An 18,209-nucleotide genomic window follows, 5' to 3' on the forward strand; every position below is an offset into this window, starting at 1 on the left:
TACATTTATTTATCTATTTTTAAATCTTATTAAAACACTAAATATATCAAAAATACCAAAACACTTTAGAAAAATCCCAAATTTTTCTGAGATGATCTCTGTCATCCTCATAACTGCCTGGAATTTTTCCAGATTTATTTTCTTATATTTACATTTATTTATATATTTTTAAATCTTATTAAAACACTAAATATGTCAAAAATACCAAAACACTTTAGAAAAATCCCAAATTTTTCTGAGATGATCTCTGTCATCCTCATAACTTCCTGGAATTTTTCCAGATTTATTTTCTTATATTTACATTTATTTATATATTTTTAAATCTTATTAAAACACTAAATATGTCAAAAATACCAAAACACTTTAGAAAAATCCCAAATTTTTGTGAGATGATCTATGTCATCCTCATAACTTCCTGGAATTTTTCCAGAATTTAAAACTTATTTTTCAAGCTATTTTCACACAAAACCGAGCTAGAAAGCCCTAGAACTCGTTTCACCGAAAAGCATACTTAGACTTTTCCAACTGAGCTCAAATTTTGTGGGTGACTTTTATATGTTATAAAAAGCTTATCTTAAATTTTCCAAAATTTTTCATCAAGTTTAGCTATTTTTCACTATTTTTGGCCAAAACCGAGCATTAAATTCACCAAATATTCATCTTTTATCCAAAAATTACCAAAAATTCACAGATCTCATATTTTCATGTGTAGATCATCTCTGTGAAATTTCGTGACCCGACTCTAAGCGTGCTACAATCTGTCCAAATTTCATAACCACACGAAAACCAAACTATCTTGTGTTTTCTAGCTTTAGATCGCAAGGATCTCGGTTTCTAGCCTTTGCTAGCCGCTAGATACAACACTTACAAGCATAATAACACTATACCAAGCAAACTATACCAACAATCAAACCATTTCTTTCATAGTGTCGGTTTTTATGTAAAAACAAAGGTTTTAACCGTAAAAATCCGTTCTCGACTCTTTTTATTCATTTCTTGGACCAAGATCCCTTGTATAACATGTATACATCTCTTGATCATGCAAGAGTCGGTTTCATCTCGGGTTTTCACCCGTCTTTCACATGGAAAACTCATTTACAAATATTCTAACCATAAAATTTTGTTATTGACACTTTTAACTCGTTTCTTGGATCAAGATCCCGTGTATATCTTGTATACATCACTTGATCTAGCAAGGATCGGTTCCATCTCGGGTTTTAACCCATAATTCACTTGGAACCTCTTGTTCTTGCAAAAACACTCAAAATAAAGAATTCAACACCAAAGATCATGCATTATAACATGTTTATACCTTGTGTTCTTGATTAGAAGAGATGGATTTGATGAACACTTGAAAGTATGAAAGGATTTTGAGAGAGTTTTTATGTGAAATGTGTTGTAAAAAAAAAGAAAATGAAATGAATGATAATATCAAAGGACCGATCGGTCCAATATGGTGGATGGGGGTGGGCCCCACAAATCCATTCTAAGCCACATATTCGGATTACGCAATCCGGATAATGTTGTGGATAATCTGGCTTAGTTCGTTTCTCGTTTAAACTCGTAATTCGGCTTAAAACGAGCATAGAATGGTCGTTTTTCGGGTTAAAATAAAATTTACATAAAACCGACTTAAAAACTTTAAAAACTTAAACCATGACATTAAAACATCATATTATTAATAATTACGCATCTTTTTCGGCTTGATTGATCATCTCTTGCTTGGTTTGGTGTTAAAGGTTTCGTTTATCGTACCGACGTACTAATAAATCGAAATCCTTTTTCTGTGCTATAATTTACTTATCCCGAAGCATTAATACTTCGTAAATATCACTAAACATTATATACTTCGTCTATAATGTAATTCCCGATTCGTTCGGGTTTCAATAATCGTTCATTGGCTAATTGTAATTCCAATACGATTCACTATATAATCGAGTATGATTCGTACTATGAATCATATATACTCGTATATACGTACTATAACTCATATAATCAATATTTAAATGACACGTAAATAGTATATACCGGCTAGGGTATACCTGGATTTGCCGGAATCGTTACACATATACTTCATTTTGGTCAAATCTTTGACTCAACATAAGTTGTCTTTATTTTTATGTAGATTGCATAACAAAATTTAATGAAAAATTATGTATGTGTATTTTGATAAATAAATTAGGGCTTTTGAAAAGAAATATAATCATAATGAAATAATGTTTGTATTATTTTTGACATTGTGTTAGTGTTTATTTATTGATATGTTTGAATGATAACATAAGCTGTAATACAAAATTGACTGTTATAATCATTCACAGGTCAGATGGGTCCAAGGTTTATTAGGATTGTAAAAAACCCTAATGCAACTTCTATGGTAAGCCTTGTAGTTTTTAAATAGTATCAGTAAATAATAAGTATATTAATGTAAAAGGGTTTTGAATTTGTATTTATTTCAGAAGTTACCGTTAAACTACGATGAGTTATTTTTAAAATACAATTATCCACTTGGTTCTACTACTATTAGAACAAAAAGTGGATCCAGATGGAGAGTTTCAATAAAATATGTGAAGAATGCTTATAGGATAACTAAAGGATGGGAAAACGTTGCTTCAGATTTGAAGTTAGCGTATGACGATTTTTTGGTCTTTAAGCATGATGGAAATTCATGTTTCACAATTCAGCATTTCAATGAAACTCGTGTTAATGCTGACGGAAATTCATTCTACAAAAACTAGTTCCATCTTGACATAGATTATACGGTATGTATTCTAATTGTGACTTTAAAGTAATAGTTAGAGTATAGAAAACTTTAAAATTGTTTTTAATGTTTTTTGAATATAAAGGCGGTGCCAACTTTGTTTATTCAACGATTTGAAGACCTCAAAAATATCTCTATCAGATATTTTACAATACGTGCTGATGACATAAATGATTGTATAGTCAAAATCCTTCACATTGGAGAAAAGTTTTATTTTAGGAGGGGTTGGCTGAAAGTAGTTGAAGCTTTAAAACTGAAAAGGGGACAACATCTGGTATTTGATTATGATGGTAGAGATGTTTTCAAGTTGATTGCTTTCAAGGGAGATGGTATGGAATATAGGTTGACACCATTTAAATGTCCGGAAAATGTTCGAGAAATTATAGATGTTGATCTTGAATCTATTGAAGATGAATATGATGATAATCTTGATGAGAATAATGCTGATTTTGAAGTAACTTCTGTGGGAATGAATCAAGAGTCTGAAAATAATGTTGATGTTGATGAGCAGCATTTTGTTGATGTTGATGTTGTTGATGTTGATACCTATAACAATGGTGATGAAGAAATTGTTGGTGGGATTAATGAGGTTCATGTTGAAGTTGATGATGGTACAAATGGTGATGAAGAAAATGATGCGGTTAATGTGGTTGATGATGATGATCTACAATTCCAGAAAACAATTGTTGATCGTTTGGTAATTCTCTAACAATTGGTGATAGTTTTAATTTTTTACTCCAAATATAGCATTCATAAAATATAATGTTTTCATTTTTTTCCCAGCGTTTACCAAATCGTTTTGCAAGAAAATCAAAGTTGAATAAAGCAAGGAATGTGATCATCATAAACAACGAAGGTGTGGAATTTAAAAGTGAACTTCGTGTGGAAACTCTATACAACAAACCGAGATACCGTGTCCATGACTTCAAAGGTATGTTAACCACTTTTGACTTGAATGTTGGTGACAAATGTTTGTTTGCTTTTTACAAAAGGGAGGGGAAAATAATCATAAGTAATGTTGTGAACAATTAAGACAATTTGTTTTTTATGTTTTATGTTTGGTAATCATGACTTTGACCTTTTAATTATGGTGGATGAAAGTTTTTTAAACAATATTTGAAGTAATGTTTGAAGTTAGAATATGTATGGCTTTATGTAAGACTTTTTGGTAATTTAGAATGTTTGTAAGTTAGTACTATAATGATGGACTACTTTTAATTATATTGCTTGAAGTAAAGGCTTTTTATTATATTGATTGAATTCAACCATTATGATTGTGGAATATTTGTAAACATTATGAGATGCAAAATAGTTTACCATAATGGTTTAAAAACATGAATATTGATAAACTTTTGAAAAGTACTTACAAACTTCGAAATACTTCTTTATATACAACATTTGATGTTTCATTTGAAGTATTACCATCACTATCTAGAATTAGAACTTTAAGTCCGTCTCGACTTGTAACTCTTGATAATGCAACATACAGTTGACCATGTGTAAAAACGGGCTTTTTCAGATATAATCCAACTCTTGATAGTGATTGCGCTTGACTTTTGTTTATGGTCATTGCGAAACATAAAGCAAGTGGATATTGTCTTCTTTGTTGCTTAATGTGAAGTTTTTTGTCGGTAGGTATTAAAGTAATTCTTAGAATATAATGCCTATCTTCAATATTACTACCTGATATAATCTCCACTCGTATAATACGTTTTCCTAATGAGACCACCTTTAACCAAGTATCGTTACACAATCAACTTTTCTGATCAATATTTCTTAGTAGCATAACAGGAACTCCTACTTTTAAGACCAACTTGTGGTTTGGCAAACCTGATGCTTTAATTCCATTAAGAATGTCTGGAGAGCATAAACTTTCATCTAAACTCTCATTAATTATGTCGGTAGGACATACACTATCAGAACTTAGATATTCCCTTTTTTCTCCAGGAAATATTGACAGCAAACGATCATTAATTTCTTGAACAATATCATTTTTTGGAGCAAGTATTGCTCTTTCATGAAAATACTTTTGTTTTTTGAAATTTTGTAAAACGGAGGGATAGACAAAGTCTATTAATTCAGAAACTGGATCACATGAATGTCTGATAACAAGATCTTCTGGTATTTCTATTTTTGCTTCACCATCATTGGTACCACCAACATTACCTTCGCCTATATCCAAAATCCATTGTGCAAACATTTTGGTTTGCTCAATTTCAGTTGATTGGATTGAGGTACTTAACCTCAGATTTTTTTGTCAAATTAAGGACTTTGCAATTTCTCTAAATGTAAGAAAAAGTTAAACATGAATTAACAATTTGTTGTCTACTTCCACCTGGGACAACCGGTAATATTTGTCTAAAGTCTCCTCCAAAACAATCACCTTTCCACCAAATGGTAAATTTGAAGAAGCTCCTGATGCGGATGTTAAAATATCTTTTAATGATCTATCCAAAGCTTCAAACCCATGCTTGTGTACCATCGGTGCTTCATCCCATATAATTAGTGAGGTTTCTCTTAATAAATATGCAAGATCGCCATCTGGCTTTATGTAACAAAATGAATCCTCAACCAGATTAATTGGGATGTGAAACCTGGAGTGTGCAGTCCTACCTCCGGATAACAAAAGTGATGCGATTCCACTTGAAGCAACACTTAAAACAATTTTTCCTTGAGATCTTATAGATGCACATAAGGTCTTCCAAAGATAAGTTTTTCCAGTCCCACCATAACCATAAACAAAAAATACCCCACCTTTATTGTTATCAACCGCTTCAATGATTTCTTCATATACAGAATGCTGCTCATCAGTAAATGAAGAAAACAGTTGTTCAAACGCTTGAGCTAATGTAACATTGTCATAAGCTAGTTCTTCACTAAGTAAAAGATTATTTGCAGAAGAGATGGAATCTTTATTAGGAAAAGGCATGGTAGAAAATATTTTTAGAGTAGAATTATTTCTTAATAGAAACTTTTCTATCTCAAACAATGTAAGGTTTTTGAGTTGTTCTTTATTAAGTTCTAAACCTGTACATTTTAAAAAAATGTGTAATACATAAAATAAATTAAATATATATTTTTAAATATAGATAATAAAACATGAAATATCATGATATGAATTTTTATACCTGGATGCTTTAAAACAATGCGCTGTTTGTATAAAATATCATCTGACAAATAAGTCCACGTAGTTTCCCAAACAAATTCAGGTCTAGACATGCTCTCCGACATTAGTAATGTGCAAAATAAACTTCTTAAGTATTAACCAGTGCCAGTAAAACTTGCTTCTACGATTGCTTCAACGTATTCATTGTCATCATCCAAAAGGCCACATGCATAACATGCATCTCTAAATGTTGGATATTCAACAGAGTTGATTGTTCGAATTTGAGCAAATGTTGTTGGACCTTTTACCTTGTTCAACAAAATTCTTAAATAATAAGCTTCACCAAGAGAAGGAGAAACTGCATGAATTCTGTCAATGGAAAAACCTTTTTTCCTTGGTTTCCAATAACGTTTGCCGGCTTTCCATACAAACTTTGTAGGAAATTCAACGTAAGTTAAAGTACGTGCTTCTGGATAATTTTTATTGCATTTGAACCACTTTGAAAACATTGAGGAAGCAACAGAAGGTTTATCTAATATATCATAAAGATCATCAAACGACTCATAAATAACCTGTTGTTAACCAGGTAGATGAAAAGGAAGCCCAATCACTGAGGGAGTCCTATAATGTATATCATATGAAAAAAAATCCTCCATGATGCTTCACATGCAAATATATATATACAACTATAGTAGTCTTTGATTTCATCAATGTTTTCTTGATTCTGATTTTCTTGATTGGTTAGTACAAAACAAACCGATGCTCTATCATGGCCTTTATTTATATATTTAAACAAATATTTGATGGAACCGGCTTGATTGCACCACTCAACATTGATGTGTGCTTGATATCTTTTTAAAAGTGTTTTGTTATACGGCACAACACTTGTATTATCCAACATCACACTTGACTTCTCAACAAAAAAACCATTATTTCGTCTTCTGTATACAGGATAACCATCACCATCAATTGATGTGAATTCATGGAGTTTTTTTGAAAATTTTTTTGAACACTTTCCGTCAATCATTCATGGACAGTTCTTATTTGCAATGTCACACGGACCATGAATCACGAACTCCCTTACAAGATAATACAATTCTGGATCTAACTTTTTGTTTGGTATTTCAGCTGAAATAAATGGATCAATATGTTCAACTGTTGGAAGTTTGTGATCAGCATTCATAAATAAAATGAGGCAACCCATGTTTTTGAAACTCCACTGTATATACAACTATAAAAAAATATAAACAAACATATCAGATTGTGTCATCAAAATGAATAGCAAAAATATGTGTATTAAATTAAAGTTGAATACAAAAGAGACATTTAATGTTAATACAAAGTTTATAATTAATATAAAATGTGGATATGATGGATTTCTATATATGGCATAATATATACTCTACTTAATATGAAATATGTCAAATCAGAAATGAAAGATTAGGTATAATAATAACCTAGAACCCGTCAAAAATAATGATGATGGAAGCTGCAAAACCAAAATTCTGGTTTATGAATTAAATGTTTAGATTTAGAAGATTATGTTTACAAAGTATTAATATATGTCAAATTGTAACATCCAAGAATTTCAATAATAACATTTTAATATATTATTTGTTTTAACGGAAGAGAATTTACCCGAGTTAGTAAATAATCAAATAACGCTAAAGAGGGAAAGATAAATAGGCTAATTAGATGGATTAAATCATGGACTAAAAAGGAAATATGAGCCTTAGGTCCATGGGCTTAAGGGAGTATAAATACCCCTTAAAACCTAATTCTTTCCATTTCCATCCATCTTATTCTCTCTACACCTTAAAAACACACACAACCCTTTCCTCTTACGGCCGCAAGCTAGAGAGAGAGATCCAAGACCAAAATCAATCTAGCTATAGATAGATCTTCATTATACAAGGTAGATACAAGAACCTAGTCCATAAACGAGCTAACCCGAAGTCTAAAAATGATTAGAGGTACGTTCTTGATCTTAAAGCTTACGTTTTTATGAACGGTTAGCCATGAAACTAAACCCTAGAGTAGATCGGGTCCAAATGTTTCCTAAAAATGCAAACTTGATGATTAAAACGGACTTAATGGATATATGGTTATATTCGGCTTATAGATAAACCCTAGATCTAGCCTAGAACGTTTTAAACCTATAAAGGTCTAAACTTTATGCCTAAAACGGGATAGATCTTGAAACATTGATAGTAATGGGTGTAAAACGGGTATGAATGATGATGAAAAAGGTTAAAAGTTCATAATTTAAACCATAGAACAAGATACTGGGCAAGGTGGAAACGTTAAATAGGAAAATTGGCTGAACTGGGGGTTTTCGGCCAACTATGAGAATCCATGGTCAACCATGTGGTTTTCGGTCAACCAGAGATTTCGGCCAAAACGGGTTCTCGGCCAATGAGTTCTCGGCCACGGGGTTTTCGGTCAGTGTTCTCGGTGAACACGTGTTCTCGATCAAGTTCTCGGCCGAAAACACGGGTTCCCGGTCAAACCAAGGACCTCGGCCACCATGGTTCTCTACCTTGGAGTTCTCGGTCATTCCAGTTCTCTGTTGGTTTTGGGCTTGAGTCCAGTTGAGCCTAAGTACCACAATGGACAGTTGGACCTGAACCAGCTAAGCCCATATCCAATTTAAACAAACTAGCCCATTATCTTAAACCTAACAAGCAAGCCCAACTTAGAAAATAAATTAAAATCTTAATAAAAAATGTGTTAAGACAGTTAATGGAAATAAAATGTTTCCAAGCTGACCTGGCAGCTCGACCCCAGCCAGGGGCTCTGCCCCTTGGACCCTGCCAGGGGCGCTGCCCCCGGACCCCCATTCGTTGTGGGTTATATAAAGATAGAAATACGATATGAGTAGTAATAGTTAATTGATACATGTAAATATTATACAGTTAGCCGTGCACAGCTCAAGAAAGGGATTACTATTAACGGTGAACGTAACCGCATTCAGGTGAGTTTCTAGCCCCATTTATGTGTTATGTTTTCGGGGCTGTGTGCATACTCGATGTGATTGTTAAAACATTTATCCTAAGTGATAAGTGTATGTCTTATCTGATTACGTGAAAGGTAAGAATGATGGCTTTTCGGTACGTGAACGATCTTCGGATATTGCACGTGCTATCAAGATATAATGTTATGTATAAGCTATGAATGATATGTATGTATGTATGAATGAATGTAAGAGATAGAAAGGCAGAAAAAGGGACTGGACCCTAATAATATCCAAGGCAGAAAAGGGACCGAGCCCTTTAATAATCTCGAGGCAGAAAAAGGGACTGGACCCTAATAATATCCAAGGCAGAAAAAGGGACCGGACCCTAATAATATCCGAGGCAGAATAGAATAATGTAAAGTAGAAATTGAATAAAGTATGAAGGTAAGTATATATATATATATACTATGAATGAAAAGTATGTAAGTATGTATGTAAAGTATGTTATGTTATTAGCTAGAACTCACTCAGCGTAGCTGATTTTTAGTATGCACGCAGGTGAGTAGAATGACACAGCTCGCTTGAGGGGAACACGTGGCATTGAATAAGAAGCTGGCATCGGAAGACGTTTATGCTTAATGTTATGTTATTTTGAAAGACAAGAATGTTTATTTTAAGACAAGTTATGGATTAACGTGATGTTTTATGAAAGTTTTTATATTCTGCGTATGTTTTTATTAACTCTGATGATAAGAACTATGTTGATGAGTAAATCCAACGCCCAAATGTGAGGCACCGGTAACGGGGCCTTACATAAATGGAAGATGAACAACACATCTTTTCAACTTTCTTCTTTAAGTTTTATGAAAAAAAAATGGCAGCTCTATTTTCATGGAGGTTTAAACATTTAGAAGATTGTTTTGTGCTCCCAATGAACAATCGAAGGGTGATAAAAATATCAACGGTGAGAGGGGTCTTAAATTTACACGAAGATGTACTTAGAAAGCTGTATGACCTAGGGATTTGTCCCGGAGAGGATTTTGGGAAACCAGTCAAGGTCATGAAAAAGCTTCATCAAAGATTCAATCCTAATCAAGTACAACCAGAAATTCCAGCACAAGTCATTCAATGGACTTTTTTTGAAAATAATCAGAACATCCAACTTCAATATGACAATGATGAAACAAAAAACTTGTCAGTGGATGAAGTTCTGAATATGCAAGGGGTTGCTTTTTTTGAAAAGATGGTTGCCATTGAACCGATTTTTGTTGGAACAAATGATTCATCGCTTGTCCGTTTCAAACATGCTCTTTCAAGGAGATTCGATGAGGAAGAAGAAATTCGAAAAGAGCTTGTTGCTGCTGGTTGGATTAGAGATGAAGAATCTGAAGGCAGTGATGGCTATGTCTCAGATGTGGATCAAGAAATCACAAGTGATGATGAATGCTTCTATTGAGGTAAATAAATTAAATATCAAAATTTCTACATTAATCTTTTTACTTAACTTTGTACCTTAATTTATTTGTATTTCTGGATTTAGAAGTCATTTTATACATTGAGAAAGTTATGATATGTAACATTTTACACATAGTAAAATAGGGGAAATGTGTTATATGTTTTGTATATGAGAATTATATTGTTTAACTAAATAGTTGTAATATATTAGTGTTATAATATGATTATTAAGGGTGTGTTTGGGATAGCTTATTTAAGTGAAAAGGGACTTTTTATTAAAAGAAGTTATAAACTTATACATTTTTTAAAATAAGTTTTAAACAAAATGTTTGGATTAGGTTATGTGTTTAGAAAAATCAAAATGACCAAAATAGACACTCTTTTTTAAAAGGAGTGTAATGGGTTTTGAGGGTTAAAGGGTGTAATAGGTAATTCAAATCCATGAAGTTAATAAGTTAGAGATTCCTAAGTTTTCAAAACTCATTTATTTTGCTTTAACCATAAGTTAAAATCCAAAAGGCGTTATGGTTTGCCAAACACCTTATTAACTTTTCAAAAAGTTTATTGGTTATAAGTTATGAAAATAAGGAATCTCAAACATCCCATAAATAAGAAATTTTAATAGATGTTTTTGTTTGCTTATTATTAGAGTTTTATTAGTATAGTTTTAGGTTCAAATATATAAAGCATTTCAATAAGTTAGTTAAGGTTTAATAGTAACACTTGAAAATACTTATTATTATAGTAGTTTTAGATTAATTGGGAAAATTAGAAAAACAATTAAGCATTTAAGTTATAATGTTTTGAGTTTTGGTTTTATTTTGGATATAGGTGGTGGCTGGTGGTGAATGCAGGTAATGGGTGGTGGTGAATGTAGGTGGTGGTGTTTAAAGGTTTGTTTTTCATGTTCTTTATATGTAATGGTATGGCTATGGTTAACTCAAGACAATTTTTTTTATGGTTAACTGTTTGAGTTATGTTTATAAGGCTTAGTATGCCAATTATTATTATGTAGGATGGTATGTTAAATATATATAATATGTGATGTATGATAATATATTTGATATGTATAATTATTTTCCTTAATATGGTTTGGTAGCATACATATATGTTTGTTGATGATTGGTAGAAATAAGGAGAAAAAAGTACCTGCTTGGACCTTTCCAAGTATTGAATTCTCCTTGATGTCTTTAATGATAGAATCCAATTTGATTTTGAATAATCGACATAAAATATCAGGTCTGTCTTCGGCATTAAGCGTTGTGTCTTCTAAAAATCTTTTAACTTCTGGCCATTTTGGGTTACATGTAATTGTAATGAAAAAATCGGGATAACCATACCACTTACAAAGAGACATGGCATCTAAATAGTTTTTCAACATGTAACGTGCACTGCCAGTAAAGGAAGAAGGTAGTATAACACGCTGACCAACGGTAGACAGATCGTTGTTGCCTTGATTTTGAAAAGAACGTAGATTCTCATAAGTCTCACATCTTAATTTCTTTGCTGATTACTTATGAAAAAGAGTCTTTCACTTTCGATCATTGTATACGCATCAACTAAAATTGCTGAAAAAGCAGCCTAGATAGTAGAATCAATGAACAATGATTCAATTTGTCTTGGATCATGTAACAGAAAAACACTCTCATTATGCATAAGTGTGTTTTAGTGGTGTTTGAACCAGAAACATCACGATGAGGAATGTCAATTCTGTAACAATCATCACCATAAATACAAATTATTGGATACTGAAGTGGCACATAAGAAGGATGTAATTCACTAATACGTTGCAGAAAACCCTCTTTGGTCTTGACAATAATATCTCTAGGTTCAAGTGACGTGTCAATGTCTCCAACAACTAAAGTAGCAACCTCAGAAGCAGTTGGCAAGTTATATGTTCTTCCATCTTTATTTCTTTTTGCAATAAGGCGTAACTTTAGATCAGCATGATGATTGCTTTGAAAACAATCACGGGCCATTCAGTAAGATTTCACCAACTCATTGTGTGCATCTAACATGTTTTTCAACTCTTGAATAATCTCCACATCTAAAGTTTTAGATGCTTCCGTCGACGCCTTGTTGGATTTACTGAAAACAAATTTATGTAATGAAAAAATTAGTTACCTATTGTGAACACTATAAATCATATAAAATATAATTCTATTAACTAAGTAGAAAACATACCATAAACATTCTTGTCTGTTTGCCACCTCTTTTTCAGTATTATATATATATCTATATATATATATATATATATAACTGAGAAAATTTTGCGTTTGAACCATCTGTTGGTAGAAGACTTCCAATGGAATGGTAATTTTCACCCCTCAATCTAAAAATAAAAGGACCATTACCTTGGTTCACGGAGGAATCAACTTTTCCACCCATTGATGTAAAAGCAAACATTGAATTGTATCGACGAATGTTTTTCAAAAAATGTTTGCTTTTTGAATCCAGACCACTAAAAAGACGTTTATAACTGGATGGAGGTTCTTTAAAAGTTGGAAGATGAAATTTGCTATATCCACAACATAAACTAAAGCTTGATTTATTCTATCTTTGTCTACTTCGTAACGCTTCATCCTTCCACAATTTTTCATTACATTTTTCACATACATGACTTTGATCTCCATGATCTAAATAATCTGATCAAAATTATTTACTACATTTATTAATACTTCATTATAAGATAGTAAAATTTGATATGTTAAAAAAAATATAATAAAATAAAGAAAATTTTTTACCTTTAGATTTACTAGAGAATATTTGATTCATTAATTCTACATCATCATCATCTTGATCTTGTTCTATTACATCTGATGTAGATGTATTAGATTTATTTTGTTTTTTGATTTGGATGAAGATGCTTTAATATTCTTAGCGTTAGAAGATTGAGCGGTTGCTTTTTTTGAATTTTTTTTAACGGCAAATTAGGATCACTCACGGACCACTGAGTATCATCGTGTCACCAGCAGAACCATGCGATCATATCCATCTCCACTAGGCAATAATGCCTAACCACTAATTCAGGAGGAAACCCTTGTGGGATTCGAACCCAGGACCTTATGATCCCTAAGCCTTATCCCACCACCAAGATGCCACTAGGCTATAAAGCCATGGACGCCTTTTATTGAATTAAGATATTGTTTTCTGATGAGCCAAGAGATTTGTGGACTGCTGTTATCATCATTGCTATAAGACACTATAATATATATACGAAACAATTATAAGTAGTCACATATAAATAAAAATATGTATCATCATCTAAAGGACAAGTATAAAAGATAAGTATAGTTATTAAAATATACCGTTGGTAATATCCGAAAGTGGTTGTGTAATATTATAATCTGAAGAAGCAATAACGTTATGAACATTTGTAATTAATTGATAAGAAACATAATTTTCCTTTCCATGGTGCTTATTTGGTTGTGTTATTGGAAGGTTGAAACTGAAATTGATGTCTTCCAAAGATGCTGCAAAATCATGAATGTGTATTGTTATGATGGATGTATTATAAAGGACAATAGATTTAGATATATTACCTTGAAAATTTTGGCTTAAATATGGTGAATACATCTTTTGTTTTCTGTTTTGTCTTCTTTCTTTAAAAACTATATGTGAATAATATAAATTGTAATTACATAAGTAGATATAAATTATAAAAAAATTATACCATTTGTTTTGTTAGATTGTGGGCTTATTATCTGTGAATCTATATGAAAAAAATTATAATTGCTTTTAATAAACATGTCTATATTTATTATTTACAAATAACTATGTTACAAAAATAACCTTCGAAATTGCATCCTGCGTGAATTTGTTGGGTTTTTTTAATAGCCATTTCGAATTTCCTTTTCTGTCTCATACACTTTGATTCAACATATTTTTGATTTTGATCTGTAAAAAATGTTATTTATTAATTAAAATTAATAGTTGTATGAAAAAGAAAATGTAATTTATATCATGGTATTTAAATAATTAAATGAACAAAACATGATATTGGTATTCTATAACGAAAAACTTTATATAACATTTGAAAACATTACATTATAGTTTTCATTAAGAAATTTATATTGAATGACAAAAAAACTGTAAAGTTTTTAAATGAATAAATAAGTTGAAAATTTAAAACAAAATAAAGTTTTTGGAAACATAAAAACATGTAATACTTTAAAATATAAACATAAAGTAAATTAAAAACCATAACATAGTGATACATTTTCAAATTGTCTTAAATCAAAAGGTACACAAAAGGAAATACAACAATAAAACCATAAACCTTGGAATGATTCCAAGATCTGATAATAGTTCTTAAACAACAGAGATAATTAAAAAGACTTAAAAATAACATAGAGGAACATTAAAAACACAAACATAAACACTTCATTTTTCGAGCTTTGGGATTAGCAGGGCAGGTTTGCCATCAGAAACAGGTTTCGTGGTAGACATGTCCCCAAGTTCAACAACATCGTAAGTGTTCATCAAATTTTTCTTGAAACCTGGATTTTTCGATTTCCTTTTAAAAGTTGCAGTGTCACAAACATCAGGCTTCTCAATTAGTTTGTCATTACTTTCTTTTCCAGCTGGAGTAATGACATTATCATCCATAATTTCAACAACAACCTATAAATTTATAAAATAAGCTTGTAAGTAAATGTTGCATTTTCTATTAAAAAATTGAAAAATTAAAGTTAAATTGATGTTAATTACCATTGGTTTGAGAGGTTGACTTGAGTCAATACCACCAAGATTATCAACCTAATATGTATTTACAAACAAAATATAAACTTCAAATATTAAAATTATATTTATATAAGGTTAAAAAAAATATGTAATACTGTAAATAGTTGAAATAATTTTAACTGTATAAAGGTCATACATTGGGGTTCAGTGTGTCTTGAGACTGACTATCATCCAAACAGTTGGTCAAACATGCAGAATCATCAACCTATAATTTAAAAAATTTACCATCACAGTTTGTTGGTGAAAAAATGTATGTTGAATAAATTTAAATTTAAATGTAAATGTATTACCTCAGAATTGTTTGACTTCTTTTTAAGCTCAAAGATAATATCAGCATCATCAATGACTTTTGAAACACCAAAAACCCATAAGTTGTTTTTCTGATTAAAGTCGGTAATATCAATCCGAAATGCAAACTTTTTCCCCACAAGAACATTGAACTCATCAGGATACAAAGCTATATCACCACCCTGTTGTAAGTAACATTTTACAACAATATTAACATCAAATAGTTTTTAAAATTGAAAAAATAAGCCAGAAAAATTACAAAGTAACAATGATATCTTACAGCAATATGTTTTGTAAACTAAAGCTTTAGCAGAAGTGTTGAGAATTTTCGAAGCTTCTCTGTCAAAAACTGTCAAAGACACACTTCCTGTGGAATCCTGAACCACCAATGGGAGTTTCAGCCTGCATAAATAATATATCATGTAACATACTATGATTATAAGAAAAAATATGATGATAAAATTTAAATATAGTATAACCTTTCAACAACTTCAATAACAGTATTATTGCAAGTCTCTGTTTTACATTCAAAAACATCTTCTTGATCAACCAAAACACCAACAGTATGTTCACCACCATCACACTTTTTTGTAACCTTCTTGTGACAAGTTTTACAAGCCAAATAATACCATGGCAATTCTTCTTGTATCATTCGAACAGTACCAACAATAACCACAGACTTCGCCTATATTTATGTTAACTCTATTATAACATAACATAAATATTAAATATTAAAAAAAGAAAAATAAAGTTTACCTCATTCAGAGTTATCTCAGCTATGTTAACAAATTCGCTCCGTACAACATATTCATCATAGAGGGATAAAAACATTCCAGATAACCTAGATGATTGGGTGGAACATGATGAACCAGCAGAGTTTTGAAGAAGGCTGATAAATATTGATAAATTTAGTGAGTAAAATAAAAAATCTACAAAATCATATTATATTGTAATATGAATCTTTAATAATGAATGTATAAAACCTGTTTCGAAATGAAGTAATTTCAACAATGCCAGAATTCACAAATAGCTTTGAAACATTAAAACAGTTGTTCACATAACCGAAACGTCCAAAGTACTTCAATGTGCCAAACTGGAGTACAACAACAATAACACCATTTTCATTTCTGTTTTGCCAGTGCTCTAAAACAGAATCAGCATAAGAATCCCACAAAGAAAGGTAAACTGAATTCATCCTTGCAAAACAGAAGTAAAAATAATATTTCAACAAAAGTGGTTACAAACTAAATTTATAATTATAAAATATTAACACTGAATACATTGTCAAGATCTTGAAGAATGACATTGACTTTCTTTGTGTCTTTACCCTTTGATGTCTTGAATTTCTTCAGATCTTTAACATCAGCAACAAAACCAATAACATCTGGAAAAATAATTTGTGGATTTAAATATAAAAAGTTTAAGTACATAGAAATATAATAATTGTACAATATAAATTCTGTTTACCTAAAGCTTGATTATCAGGAACAGTTTTTTCAATGATATCCTTTGAAATCTGTGAAACAGAATCCATATACTGGATCAGAGAAATCAAAACATGGGAACACATCACTGTCAACAAAAATCCCAAGCTGGTTTTGGTTGTTCACATATTTGTACTTTGAGTCATTCAAACCAATTGTAGGCCTCACAATGTAAATAAGATTTAATCAAACAATTATTTTGTGATTTTAAAAAAACTTCAACCATAATCTAAAAACAAATAAGAAATCAACATATGATATAAATTGTGCAAAGTAGAAGTAATATTGAGTATAAAAAGAAGATAATATTACAAATAAGCTAATTCATTAATAATATCTAACAATTATTTATTAATTTTAATAATAAATTAAAAAAGTTGGAACACAAAATAGGTTATACTCTATTGAATAAAAATGGAAATCTACAAAGTACAATTTGACAAATATTCCTAAAATTACTTAAATTTACATACTAATTTTATAACATATGTTCAAATATAATACAAATACAATGAAAAAAAAAATAGAGTGTAAACAACTATTAAAAAAATTAGTATAAACAATCAAGACAAGTATAGTAAATGTTATCAATATTTACTAAAAAATTATAATATAAATTCAAAACTAATATAATAACAAATAAGAAATCAACATATGATAACAAATGTGCAAAGTAAAAATAATATTGTTGACTATAAAAATAAAAGAATAGTAAAAATAACCGGATTCATGAAGAAGACTTTCAAATTTGGGAAACCATATTTTAAGAACATTAGCTTGCATTGTGGTTCCCTGTAAGTAAAAAGTATAGGTCAAAAAGATATGAAAAATAAAACAACACAATTTAAAAGAAAATGTATAAATTTAATGGATGAAGATATACCTGTTCATCCACAACAATCATTTCAATTGAGTAAAACTGATCTGATTATTATACAAAGGTTGCTTCCATAAACGGATTACACGAACTTTGACAGTGTAATCACGACGAGCCAAATCCAAATCCTTCAAATATGTGATGTTTCTGTAACAAAATATGATGCACAAAACAAATTTAATAATTATAAGCTGATATAAATAAAGAATACATTACAACATAAAGTATTAGAATATACCCGTGCTCCATTACTTCACAAGAAAGATACAATACAAAAAGTAAGACAAAGTGAATGTGAGCGTGCAAAATTGTGAGCATGTGGGGAGTACTTATAGATGAAAACAACAATATATTTTAGGCTATATGAAAAATAGAAGGCGAATATTCTTTCTTGATTTGATAAATTGCTAATTAAATTGGGAAACATTTTCTCTAAAGATATCTTGTAATAGCGTGTATAGATTAAGTGAATACATTGATCCAATATAAACTTTCTAACTTTGTACCAATTTTTAAATAAACCAATACATCAAAACGGTTAA

The 18,209-nt window shown here is 30.7% G+C and overlaps 3 protein-coding genes and 1 pseudogene across 3 annotated transcripts; all 4 read right to left on the minus strand.

Moving 5' to 3' along the window:
• Positions 1-4,511: 4,511 nt before the first annotated feature.
• LOC143603635 (uncharacterized) lies at positions 4,512-4,958 on the minus strand. Its single transcript, XM_077080384.1, has one exon. It carries the CDS (start codon positions 4,956-4,958, stop codon positions 4,512-4,514), a length of 447 nt encoding a protein of 148 aa, XP_076936499.1.
• A 99-nt stretch (positions 4,959-5,057) lies between these two features.
• Positions 5,058-5,989, minus strand: LOC143603637 (ATP-dependent DNA helicase PIF1-like). Its single transcript, XM_077080385.1, has 2 exons — positions 5,887-5,989; positions 5,058-5,785 (listed from the first exon to the last, which is right to left on the minus strand). Exons 1-2 carry the CDS (start codon positions 5,987-5,989, stop codon positions 5,058-5,060), a joined length of 831 nt encoding a protein of 276 aa, XP_076936500.1.
• Positions 5,990-11,834: 5,845 nt separating this feature from the next.
• Positions 11,835-12,254, minus strand: LOC143603638 (uncharacterized). Its single transcript, XM_077080386.1, has one exon. It carries the CDS (start codon positions 12,252-12,254, stop codon positions 11,835-11,837), a length of 420 nt encoding a protein of 139 aa, XP_076936501.1.
• Positions 12,255-14,658: 2,404 nt separating this feature from the next.
• On the minus strand, positions 14,659-17,916 carry LOC143603639 (replication protein A 70 kDa DNA-binding subunit B-like; annotated as a pseudogene).
• Between the last annotated feature and the right edge of the window lie 293 nt (positions 17,917-18,209).

The sequence above is a fragment of the Bidens hawaiensis genome, unplaced genomic scaffold (assembly GCF_021521415.1).
Source record: "Bidens hawaiensis isolate Kalapana, Puna unplaced genomic scaffold, B.hawaiensis_p1.1 tig00062316_1, whole genome shotgun sequence".
In the NCBI taxonomy this organism is placed as follows: domain Eukaryota; kingdom Viridiplantae; phylum Streptophyta; class Magnoliopsida; order Asterales; family Asteraceae; genus Bidens; species Bidens hawaiensis.